Raw genomic sequence first — 12,802 nt, 5'->3', positions numbered from 1 at the left:
GGCAAAGGCCATTTTAGGAGAGAGTGGAAGCCTGGGACAGAATAACAACAACAACAACAACAACAACAACAACGTGTTTACCCTGTTCTAAGAACTTTACATGCGACGTTGAAACTTCACCACCATCGCACGATCCGGCCCATTTTACAGATGAGACAACTGAGGCGCAGAGCCGATAGCTGACTTGCCGGTGGTCACAGGAAGTTCGTGCAGACCCAGGATCGGGGAGCTGGCGGCCTGGCCAGGCCCCAGAGTCTGTGTCCTTGGCTCCTCTGCTCTACGGCCTGGGCTGGCACAGAAACGGGCTCAGGGCAGGAAGGGTGTGTGCCCGGATGGGCCGAGGGCTGACCTGTGATGAAACACACCCCCAGGAGGACTCAGGGGGAGGGCACACGTCAACGGGGGACACTGATGAACTCAATTCCTAGTAGACTGAGGGGGCGGATGGACAGACAGGCCCAGAGGTTGTCAGCACCACTCTGTGCTGCTTTGGGCCCGGCCAACCCCCATCCCTGCCCGGAGACGGTGAGACATGGCCTGTGACCCCGAGCCGTTCCAGCCCGGCCGGAGAGCCAGACATGACGTTATCTGTGTCCAGTGCCTTTCTGGAGACGCGATGCAAAGTGCGGGGTCCCTGCTCCTCTCCACCCTCCTCTTGGGGCTCAGACGCCTCCCCCGTTGGCAGCGGGGGAGGGGGTGCAGAGACAGCCTGGCACGTTCCCTCGTTCTCTGAACTCCTGGCCGTCCTTGAAAACTCAGCTCAGATCCCGCCTGCCCTGAGCAGCACAGGACTGATGCCCAGGCTGGGGAGCACCCCCTCCAGGCTTCTTCGGGCTTCCTGGCCTTGCCCCAGCTCACCTCTGTCTTGTGCCCTGTGATTGGCCGTGAGCTCCTGTGGGACGGGACCCTGGGGAAGCCGTTTCCTTGTCCCCGGGGCCTGCACAGCCCGGCACAGGGAATGTGGACCTGGTCATTTCTTCCTCGAGGACACGCTTGGTGGCTGTCATCAAACCGTGATTTCCGGGGCGGCGTGTAGAGATGGCGACCACCCTGGTTCTGCAGACCTCGTTCAAATTCTGATTCCCCCACCCCCTGCCTGGATGGACGTCTTGGGCGAGCGTTCTCATCTCCCTCAGCCTTGTCGGTGCCCGTCATGGGGCCAAAGCAAGGGCATCCATAGTAAATGCTCAGCACGGTCCCTGGCCTCCATTGTTATCACGAGCACCAGTCACATTCCCCCCAGTTACAGGGGGGCAGGGGGAGCCGTATTCGGCCCACCTTCTGTTTGCATTCCAGGGTCACAGGAAGCCCCCCGGGACCCCTCACTGGGCACCTCTGGAATATTCTCCCAGCCTGCAGTATGGCATGATACCCAAGCAGGATGGTGCTTTAATTCTGAATCCCTTGAGCCCAGGGCCCTCAACGGGATTTTCCAAGTGGCTTTTATTTAATGAAAGCAAAAGATGACTTTTCTGCAATAAAATACCACCTCAAACCCATTAAGGACCAGTAATGCGTTTACATGGTGGAAGGTCGGCGTTATTTGTAACAAAGCATCGATTGGCAGTCTCACCGGCTGAGCTTCTGGTTTGGTTCCCATTCGTCAGGATGGGGAGAGCCTGGGTGGTGGAAAGTGCATGGGCTCTGGGCTGTCGGAGCCCTGGGTTCCAATCCCGCGGTTTACCCCGGGCCCTAACTGAATCACTAATATTTTTGGATCATGTGCCAGCACTGAAGCAACGTGCCGTATTTCTGATGCCTGTAATTTTTACACCCATTCTGTTTAGTAGTGAGTATTCCCATTCTATTGATGACGAAACTGAGGCTCCAAGAGGAGACGTCATGTATCCAAAGCCACATAGCTGGTAGGTGGCCAAAGCTGGGTTTGAACCATGCCCGTGAGACCACCTCCAAGACCTCCCAAACTTGCAAACTCCCCAGACTCTCAGTCTGTTCTTCCTTAGGTTGGGAAAATACCCAACAACATTGTTATGGGAAGTGGGGAAAATACCCAACAGCGTTGTTATGGGAAGTATGGTAGGTGCTCAGTGAATGCATTTGTGTCTGTCTCCTCACCGGGCTGTCGTGACAGCAGGTCTGTGTGTGATCCGCGACACCCACAGGGCCCAGGGAATGCCAAGTGAGCAGGACGCTTCTCTCTCTGGGCCTCAGTTTCCCAGATCCCAAACAAGAATCACAACACCTGCCTCAAGAGCCCCTGCAAAGAGAAACTAAGGGAATCATAGTTCTTGGCACATCGTGGGTGCTCAGGACCGTTCCTTTTCTGTCTTCTGGGTGCCTCGAGTGTTCTGGGTCTGCCCTGGCAGAAGATTTGCATCGAACCATCCACATGCTCTCCCCTGTGCCTTCCCTGCACCCACCCCTGACTCAGAGTCTCATCTGTGGATGTGCTTGGGTGGGGAGGAGGTGGGGGTTGGGATGAAGGGTCCAGCCGTTAATCTGGGCTCACGGGGCTCTGTCACCTTCCAGCCTCCAACCTCTGCTTTCTCCTCTGTAAACTGGGAGTAATGACAATAGACTGTATCTGTGGCTCTGAGTGCACCCAACCCCTGGCTCTTGGACCTGGGTCCAACCACTGCCTCCTCATCTTTCCTGCAGGTGTTCCTAGCTGTGCCCTGGGACCGATTGGCCAAGGACCCCACTGGAGAGCTTTGGACACCCTAACAGTGAACGGTGAGGGACTTTTGCGGTCTGAACAAATGTCAAGAGGGCACCCGTGGGGGACCCGTGACGAGGTAGGGGCACTGGAGGATGCCAGCACAGCTGTCTCTTGGGTTTTGGAAACATGGCTGGGGCCACGTCCACAGCGTTTTTCACCCCTCCTTCATGGCCCTTAGCATCATTGCAGTTCTGCCATGATTTGAGGAGCTTGATGAATGTTCTCTCCCTCAGTGGACTGTAAGGGGAAGGGGAGGGTCCCCGAGAGGCAGCGACCACGGTTGTCAGGAGGACAGACCCTGAAGCTGGGGTCTGACTCGTGGCCCCGCCTCTTCTCAGCTGTATGACCTTGGGTAAGTGACTTCAGCTCCCTAGACCTCCGTTTTCCCATCTGTACCATGGGCTTTGTGGTGAAGCAAGTAGTTAAGCAGTCAAGATACTACGCCAGCCCGGCTCAGAGTCAGGCAGGACACTGTCGGTCTTGCTGGTGTTGGTCAACCTGGTCAACCTCTTAGAGCCAGTTCCCCTAACGACTCCTGTCTCTGCTCACAGAGAATGGGGGACAAGGATTACAACACCTCCTTCTCCTACGACGAGGAGTACCCGGATGATTTTGAACCCATCGTGGTTTTGGAGGAGTCTTCTCCCCTGGAAGGCAAGGTGACCAGGATCTTCCTGGTGGCGGTCTACAGCATTGTCTGCTTCCTCGGGATCCTGGGCAACGGGCTGGTGATCGTCATCGCCACCTTCAAGATGAAGAAGACGGTGAACACCGTCTGGTTTCTCAACCTGGCCGTGGCGGACTTCCTGTTCAACGTCTTCCTCCCGATCCACATTGCCTACACCGCCATGGACTACCACTGGGTCTTCGGGACGGCCATGTGCAAGATCAGCAACTTCCTGCTCATCCACAACATGTACACCAGCGTCTTCCTGCTGACCGTCATCAGCTTCGACCGCTGCATCTCCGTGCTCCTTCCCGTCTGGTCCCAGAACCACCGCGGCGTGAGGCTGGCCTGCGTGGCCTGCGTGGTTATCTGGGTCCTGGCTTTCTTCCTGAGCTCTCCGTCCCTCGTCTTCCGGGACACGGCCCACGTGCATGGGAAAACGTCCTGCTTTAACAACTTCAGCCTGTCCGCGGCCGGCTCCGCCCCGTGGCTCGCTCGCTCCGGGCTGGACCCCGCGGGCCTCAGCCGCCACACGGTGGTGACGGTCACCCGCTTCCTCTGTGGCTTCCTGGTCCCCGTGCTCATCATCACGGCCTGCTACTTCACCATCGTCTGCAAGCTTCGACGCAACCGCCTGGCCAAGACCAAGAAACCCTTCAAGATCATCGTGACCATCATCACCACCTTCTTCCTCTGCTGGTGCCCCTACCACACCCTCTACCTGCTGGAGCTCCGCCACGCCACCGTGCCGGGCTCCGTCTTCAGCCTGGGTTTGCCCCTGGCCACCGCCATTGCCATTGCCAACAGCTGCATGAACCCCATCCTGTACGTCTTCGTGGGCCAGGACTTCAAGAAGTTCAAGGTGGCCCTCTTCTCCCGCCTGGTTAACGCGCTGAGCGAGGACACGGGCCACTCCTCCTACCCCAGCCACAGGAGCTTTACCAAGATGTCATCCATCAACGAGAAGGAGACCAGCATGCTCTGAGCCTCATCCGCGAACCCCCGGTGGACAGGCACTCCGGCCTCGGAGGCCCAGAGACCACCGCAGAAACCCCCTTCAGCACCCACCAACGCCGGCTAGAGTTTACATGGGGCTGACCAGTGCTTGGAGCTGGGAGTCCAGGGCTCGGAACTCCGTCCTTCGAGGGGCGTGGCTGACCGGGCAGGCCAGGGACCGGCATCCCATGCTTCTTGGGAGACCTGCCTTGGCCGGCCCAAAGCAAAAAAGGGAGCATTCTTAAAAGCGCTGCCATGAACCGGGATCAGCATAAGACAGAGGGGTTAAGCTACCTATTCCGTGCTCCCCTGGAATCACAAACACGCCACGGGGCGTATTCCTGGCCTGAGCAGCAGAGCTCAGGGCCAACCCAGTGTGATGCAAATCGCCGCCTCGCCCCACGTGCCTGTGTCACTGGCCAGCCAGAAATCCTGCCGCCCGCCAGCATCATTCCTCCGGGTGAGGGCAAGTGGAGACGCACAGGTTACCTGGGAGAGGAAGGTGACACAGGCACTCGCGAACTGCCAGGACCATGCACTTGGCTTTCAGATCAGGTGGGAAGACAGAAAACAGGTCCTGAGGAGCCCTGTGGGCTCTGTGAGGGCAGGACATGTGGGGCCTGGGGGAAGGGGTGGAGAGAGTGGTGACCGTGCTCTGAAGATGCGGGCTGTGGGGACGGCAGGCGCGGAGCCCCTCCTGGCGCGGCCATGCTGTCTTTTCTCACCTGGGACTGACGCCTCCCTGTGCCACAGCGTCCTTGTCCCATTTACAGATGGCAAAGCTGAGGCTCAGGGAGGGTGGGGAGTAACTCACCCACTGACACACAGCCGGCAAGAGGCAGAGGTGAGATGTGAAGCCAGCTCTGTCTGGCTCCGGAAGCTCTGTCTTGTTGTTTGTTTTCAATGGCTAATGTATCTATTGAGAATATTCTAGACTATAACGGTAGCCTACATTTATTTAGTGCTCCCTATGCTAAACTTATTCCTCCCAGCAGCCTTGACTTCCCAGTTATGACTTCCCTTTTGCATATGAGGTATCTGGAGCTCAGAGAGGTTAAGTAACTTCCCTGAGGGCGTCCAGCTGGTCCCTGCCAGAGCCAGCATTGGAAACTAGGTCTCTCTGACTCAAATAAGGCCGCAGGATCAGGGTTTTGAGAGAGGCTTGGGGTTTTGACCACAAATATTGATTCTTCAGCAGATTAATCTAAACATTTCCTTGGCCTATACACCAGCTTTGCAAATAGTTTTTGAAAATGACCCAACATGGCAGAGAAAATACGCTTGGCCTCCAGTTCCCTCGACATCCATCCACACGCGCCCGCCGTGGTTCCCAGCTCCTGCGCCCCCTGAGACCTCCGGGAAGGCAGTGGGGAGAGAGAGGATGGGCAGGAGGTAGTCGTCGGTGGGCCGGGGGCCCTTGGCCTCCCAGTGTCCACGCTCTCTTCCAAACGCCATCATCGTGAAGCCAATCCTCCGACACGATGCAATGAACAGATGTAATGTCTACACGGCGTTGGGCAAGTTCCCGAGGCCCCGGGCTGTTTGGAAATCACACCTCATTAAGAGACAGACTGTTCCTTCCCTTCTTGGGTCATTGTGCTTATGATGAGGCAGCTCTGACGTGAGCCTAAGCCAGGGCGCCCAATGGCTTCAAGAAATCTGAACTTGGACCGCCTGGGAGCAAACACAGGGAACTTTAAATATCGCCCCATGCCCCTCGTCATCCCCCAGCCCCCCGCCCCAACTTCACAAGTGAAGCAACGAGATGGCATGGGACGTCTTCCAGACCCCAGAGACGGTCACCAGCCACGCAGGCTCTGACCCCCAGGTGATACTTGTTCAGGCGGGTCCCTCACTCCTCCTGGGCCGCGCGACAAGCCAGGAAACCAGCTGGATGAGCTGGAAAAGCTGATGAGCGGGAGTAGAATTCAAACCAGCTGTTTTCCTCCTTAGGGTTAGGCCTCTTTCTGGCTGCCCCACCAGTTGTTCCCCATTAAACACTTAAATGCAACCATGGCATCCTCCTTAATCGTGTCCCTACAGCTCTTCAAAGGATCTCACAGATGCAAAGGTCCTGCGGCTCACACAGCGTGCGTGCCTGCGTCACTCCGCAGGCAGCCAACATGCTCTGGGTCTGACTAGGCCTCCCCTCGGGGCCGGGACTCGGGCCGATGGGCGGGGGTCAGCGCTGCTTCCTGGGTGGGGTTGGTGGGCCAAGGGGGTCCGGGGAAGCGGGCACAGGGGCAAGAGCCGAAGGTGGTGTTTGAGAGGGAGGGCCGAGGGAAGCACGGAGGAAATGCAGAACAAAGATAAAGGAAGGGGTCTGGCGTTTATTAAGCACCTACTAGGTGTGGGGCTCACAATCTCATCAGACCCTCAAAATGGTCCAATGTGAAGAAGACCATCAGAGCCGCCTGGGTGAGCAGGGCGGGAGGCTGGGCTTGCAGACCCCACCTGTCCGGGCCCACGCGGCCGGTAAACGGTGGAAGCTGGGCTTTGAACCAGGTCTGCGCCCTGAAATCCCAGCGTCTTGGGCCTACGGGAGGACGGAGAGAAAGGGAGGGGAAAGGGGACGGAGGAGGGGGGTAAGCCAAGGGATGAGGGGGAGGGGCTCAGGAGGGGACAGTGACCCCGATGTTGTGCTGGCTGAGGAAGGAGTCTGCCTTAAGCCCGCCCGCAGAGTCAGCTCCGGAGGGCTTAGGCTGGATGGGAGAGGATAGGACCAAACAGTGAGGGGCGCCTGGGTGGCTGTCGATTTCGGCCCAGGTCATGCCCACATTTCGTGAAATGGAGCTTCACGTTGTGCTCAGCTCTGACACTGCAGAGCCTGCTTGGGATTCTCTGTCTCCCCCCTCTCTCTGCCTCTCTCTCTCTCTCTCTCTGTCTCTCAAAAGAAATAAATAATAAATAAATTAAAAAAAAAAAAAAAAAAGAACCCAACAGTGAGAGCCATCAGGGTCTCTCCCATTTTACAGATGAGGGAACTGAGGTTTCGAGAGCCGCCCTTTGCTGCAAACCGAGCTGGCATTTGCTCGCTTGGAAGTGGTCTACAATTCCCCAGCTCTTCCCCCTCCCGTTCTGCCCTAGCGTGCTGTGCCCTGGCCGGAGCTGGGGCGCCCCGGGCCCGTGGTTGCCAAACCCTGGATTTGGAAAATTGCTGCTGGGGATGCCTTCCAGGACCAGGAGGAACCAGGAAGCCACTTGTCCAACCGTGAAAGAATTGCTTTCTCCCTTTGAGGACAAAGTTGCTTTTGATTAGAGACTGAAGCAAGAGTGGGCTCCGTGCTGGATGTTCCTGGCCCCCAAGACCCCCGTGCCTTCCCCGTCCACCTCCCAGAGGAGCAGGCGAGGCTCAGAGAAGTGGAGAACGCTGCCCAAAGTCACACAGCAGTGTTGCGCGGCGGCTGGAGGAACCCCCAAATTCCCTATCATTCCTCAAATTTAGGACTTCAAAGAAACTGCATTTTGAAAAGCATTCCCTCCTCTTCTCTCAGTTCCTTAGCAACCAAGGACGGGAGATTGTCAGGGACTTACTCAAGATAACACTCACCCATCCCCCCCCAACATCCACCCACCCATCCATTTACATAACCATTTCTATAGCCACCCGTTCATCCATTCAGTGAAAATCTATTTCATAGCTTCTCCTTGCCAGGCCCTGTGTCAGGCACCAGGAATGCAAGAGTGATCGGGACATAGTCTCCGTCCTCATGAGCCCATTCATTGGTCAGTGGGAGAGACAGCCAACGAGTTTTTAAAAACCACACCCTCAACGGAAAACAGCCACACCAAGTGCTACACACGCATTACAGGGAGATCCGACCGACCCTGTCCGAAGACCGGGGAAACCTCCTCGGGGAAGAGATGCTGGCGTTGAGACGGGAAGGATGGGTGGGCGCTGACTGGGGGTGGGGTGCGGGAGAGGGTGCTTCAGCGGGAGGGAACAGTGTGGGAGGAGAGAGTGGTTGCCGGGGACTGAAGGAGGCCGGGGGCTGCAGCAGAGAGCACAGAGCAGACAGGATGGCGAGCAGGGCAGAGGGGGCCAGGCGCAGGGCAGGGCCACGCTCAGCCCTGCATATTTGCAATGATGCCCGATGCCCGGGGCCCAGCTGGGGAGGACAGGTTGGAGGAGGGCTGAAGGAAGGGAAAGCCAGGAGGCGGCTACAGCGTCCACATGCGTGCAGTGGGAGCAGAGGTAGAGCTTGAGACAAGTGGACTATTCTAGAGACGCTTAACAGCTACCCGAGCTTTCTCAGGGGAGCGGTTAGCGGAAAGCCAACCCAGGGCCCGTTTCAGCTGCACAGAGGCCTCGGTGCGTTGCTTTATTGATGGAAATTAATTGTAAATATTATTCAAATTTACCTCCCAGTGCACAATTACATTTCTCAGGGGAGCCCTCTGAGCACATAATAAAACCCTATAAATAATACATATATTAACCTAGGAGGAACAGAGGCCCATTAGCGCCGCAATTGCGGGTGGCGGCCGGGGGGGATTTATGCAGACAAGACGCTAGGAGCTTGGACTGGGGTTCAACTTTGGAGGTCATCCGTCCTCTGTCCCCGGGATCTTCCAGAAGTCGCTCCCCCTGGGAGTCGGCCAGCTATCGCTCTGGAATCCTGGTCATCGGGCAGGGGGTGAGGGTGTGTGGGGCCAGGAGAGCCGTGGTGAACGAAGGAAGAAACGCAGGCATCCGAGACGCTTCCCTTGTGCTCAAAGCTTAAAGACAGCAATACCAACAACATCAATAGTGGGTAATATCGGTTGAGCATGCCCCGGGTTTGGGTCTCCTCCAAGCACTTTGGTTTCATTTTCTCATTGAATCCTTAACAACAGCCTTTGCGGTAGGAGCCATTACTATCCCCACGTCCAGACGAGGAAACGGAGGCTCAGAGAGGCGAAGTGTCTTGCCCGGCGTTGCACAGCGACAGAGCTTAGTAGCAAACACCAGTGCGTCCGATTCTAAAGCAACTTGCAAGTGCCAAGTGTCCTCTCAAGAGACTCCTCCCGGGGGAGGGGAAGGTACACTCCCTGTCCAGTGTCAGATTTTAAGGAGGTGGGAGTGGGGGGCGGGTGGGGGGGGGTCTGGCTTTTTCCTTTCAGAGGAAGGAGACGGTGTCTGGGTGGGCTGGTCGTTCCCTCACAGCCCTGGGAATCTTAAAAACCACATCCCTTCCCATCCTCCTCACTTACAGATGGTAAAACTGAGGCCTCTTTGCAAATGAGATGGGGACCCCCCCCCGACGCTCTCCCCCCGACCTCACTGGCCGCTGTGAGTGAGGTGTGTGGGGAAATGCTCGCATGAGCCACTTTCCTGAACACCAGCATTCCGGAGACCCGGGCACTCACGGGCTGCGGTCTTCATGGCTTGTCGATAGGGGCTTTGGTGCCCATCTGCCCTGAAGGACCCGTCTCCAGGATCCAGGGGTCACTGGGGCATTTCCAGCGGAATCCTGGCTAACGGGGAGGCAGGAGGCCTTGGAAAACCCTTGTCCAGGGCAGAGACAGACTGCGTTTGGGACATAAACGTCATCCCTCACAGCTGTCCTGGATGTGGGTGACAACGCTGTCTGTCCGGATCCAGGTAGCAGTTACGCGTCTGTCCTTAGACATAAAACCTCATTGGTCTATGCATAGATGATTACTGCCCTTCACTGTAGGAAGTTAGGCCTCCATAGAAGTATTTGGAAGAATACGTCTTAAAATACAATTTGAAAATGAACTAATCTATGGCGTCTGCAGGAGTGACTCCCCACCTCCTTTGGCACTCTGGACAGAACCGGGTCTGGGAGCCTCTCTCTGATTCAAGAGAGCAACTCAGAGGGAGGCGGTCCCGGCAGGGTCCCTCCAGGGTGGCAGCATCTCAGGAAGGACTGAGCCCTCCCAGGGGCCGCCCCAGCCCTTTCCCCTGACTCAAAGGGCCCTTGATGGCTAGGACACAGGGTCACGGGGGCTCGGGCGTCAGAATGCCTGGGCTTGAATCCCAGCTCCACCATTTACAGCGTCTAGGGTTAGGGGTAGGGTGAAGGCTCTGTGACTTGGACAAGCCACTCAACATCTCCAAAGCCTCAGTTGTGTCATCTGTAAAATGGGCCTCATAAGAACCTGCATCCCAGGGTCGCTGGGAGGATTAAATGAGATGTCGCGCACAAGCACTTAGCAGCTGCCAGGCTCGCGTGGAGCACCCACTCTCATCAGCCTCCCCACTGGTCTCCCCGCTTCCGGCCTTGCCCCCCACAACCCACCCTCCTCGAAACAGCCTGAGTGAGCTCCTCTCACAGAGCGCAGCAATCCCAGCCCCTAACGGTGGCGTCCAAAGCCCTAGAGGAGCAGCATACCCCCCCCCCACCTTCACCTCCCGCTGCTCCCCAGCTCAGGGCTCCTCCCTGCCTTTGCGCTGGCTGTTCCCAGACCGCTGTCCCCTCTTCTGTCAAGTTTCAGCCTCTCCCTTACAGACCCCTCCCTGCAGGTAAAGCAGCCCCGTGTCCATTCGCTGTCTATCAGATCCCCTGTTTTCTACTCATCACACTACTTCCTTTCCATCTGGAAGAAGTTTATGCTGAGTCTGTCCCCCTCCTGGGTGGGGAGCTCCATCAGCGCCCCGGGGAGAGGGGGGAGACGGGGCCGTGTCTGCCTGGCCCACCTCTGTAGCCTCAGCACCCAGAGCAGGGCTTAGCCCAGGAAGTATGCTCACGATCCTTTGTGGGACAAATGGGGAAATAACCACAGGCTGACGTTATTTTTATCATCATCGCCATCATCGAGTTTCTTTTTTTTTTTTTTTTTTTTTCAACGTTTATTTATTTTTGGGACAGAGAGAGACAGAGCATGAACAGGCGAGGGGCAGAGAGAGAGGGAGACACAGAATCGGAAACAGGCTCCAGGCTCTGAGCCATCAGCCCAGAGCCTGACGCGGGGCTCGAACTGCGGGACCGCGAGATCGTGACCTGGCTGAAGTCGGACGCTTAACCGACTGCGCCACCCAGGCGCCCCAACCATCATCGAGTTTCAAGACGATCACTGTCACAATGCTCCAGTTCCAAAGTGTTTTCACGGTTTTTCCTGTCCCGGGGAAGCTTGCAGGGGGGAGCTAGCTCCCACTTCCCAGATGTGGCGACCCCAGGTCACTTGGATCAGAAATGGAGAGGCCACCACAGGGTTCTTGCCCTGGCACCAGCAGGAGGGCTCCCAAATGAAGGTGATTTCCATTCAGTGCTTTTATCTCCCTTGGCCTTTTCCTTTCCCCTTTGTCTGATTAATTGCAGCCGGAAAATAAAGGAACCAGATGCCTCCCCTCCCACCCTCCACCCACCCCACCCCCGGCATTGTTTTGTAGTTCTTTCCGGACCCGGACCCTGTTAAGGATTTGGCTGGTACAACCATGACCACAAACTTCCTGTGTTTATCCTTCCACTTAGAAATCGTGGATGGAGCAACCAACTGGGCGCCAGGTCTGGGTTGGGCACCGGGCGATGCTCTGGCAGGAAGTACAGCTAGATGCCTGATGCCCCAGTATCCCTGGAGCCCAGATGCCTAGCTCTGGGAGAGGTGGACCCCAGGATTATCTTTCCCTTGGTTTCCACCGTGCAGATGTTTGGTGCCCATACAGCAAATAACTGGATGACTGAATGAGTTTCTGGCTGGCTCCCAGATGTTGGCGCTGTGGAGCAAGGACACACACGGGGATGTGGGAAAGCGGGCTCTCAGCCACGGCTGGTGGGTAAGTAGCTGGCGAGCTCCTGGTTCAGACAGTTTACTATGCCCAGGCCACGGCCCAGACCCCAGTGCTTGGCTGGGAAGCAGGGACTCATGATGGCACGAGAGGCATGGTGACAAGCAGCCAGAGGCCATGTCCATCCATCACCTCATTTCATCCTCATTAAAAACCTGCAGGGTATGGGGTGCCTGGGTGGCTCAGTCGGTTAAGCATCTGCCTCTTGATTTCGGCTCAGGCCATGATCTCACAGCTCGCGAGTTCGAGCCCCGCATTGGGCTCTGTGCTGACAGCCCCGGAGCGCGCTTGGGATTCTCTCTCCCTCTCTCTCTCTGCCTCTCCCCAACTCGGACATGCGCACGCACCTTCTCTCTCTCTTTCAAAATTAAAGAAACTTAAAAAAAAAAAACCACACAAAAAAAATCCCTTCTCTTTAGAGAAAATGCCTTCTCTTTAGAGATGAAGACATTGACATTCAAAGGGGGGAAGCATGTTTCCCGGGACCACACCGACGTCCTCCCATTGACTTTTACTGAGCACCTACTATGTGCCAGGGACTGTGCTGGGTTCTGGGGCTACATCAGCCAGCTCCCACACTGACTTTCATGAATCTTATGACACGTTAATACATAAAAGAGATAGGATTTGAACCCATATCCATAAAGCTTTCTGGCTTTTTTTTTTTTTAAGTTTATTTATTTAGAGAGAGAGAGCATGGGGGGAAGGGGACAGAGATGGAAAGACA

The 12,802-nt window shown here is 56.4% G+C and overlaps 1 protein-coding gene across 3 annotated transcripts in view; it reads left to right on the top strand.

Annotated features, from left to right (window-relative positions):
* CMKLR1 (chemerin chemokine-like receptor 1) overlaps positions 1 to 6,015 on the top strand; it is a 47,361-nt gene extending 41,346 nt beyond the window's left edge. For all 3 annotated transcript variants that reach the window (XM_043557802.1, XM_043557803.1, XM_043557804.1), the window contains 2 exons: positions 2,620 to 2,694; positions 3,232 to 6,015. In XM_043557802.1, the coding sequence (XP_043413737.1) occupies positions 3,235 to 4,332 (1,098 nt within the window). In that variant the 5' untranslated portion in view covers positions 2,620 to 2,694; positions 3,232 to 3,234 and the 3' untranslated portion in view covers positions 4,333 to 6,015. The remainder of the gene's footprint in view (positions 1 to 2,619; positions 2,695 to 3,231) is intronic.
* The last annotated feature ends 6,787 nt before the right edge of the window (positions 6,016 to 12,802 follow it).

Source organism: Prionailurus bengalensis, chromosome D3 (genome assembly GCF_016509475.1).
Source record: "Prionailurus bengalensis isolate Pbe53 chromosome D3, Fcat_Pben_1.1_paternal_pri, whole genome shotgun sequence".
Lineage (NCBI taxonomy): Eukaryota > Metazoa > Chordata > Mammalia > Carnivora > Felidae > Prionailurus > Prionailurus bengalensis.
The sequence above is the reverse complement of the archived record's forward strand: the minus strand, read 5'-3'. Positions and strand labels throughout refer to the sequence as shown.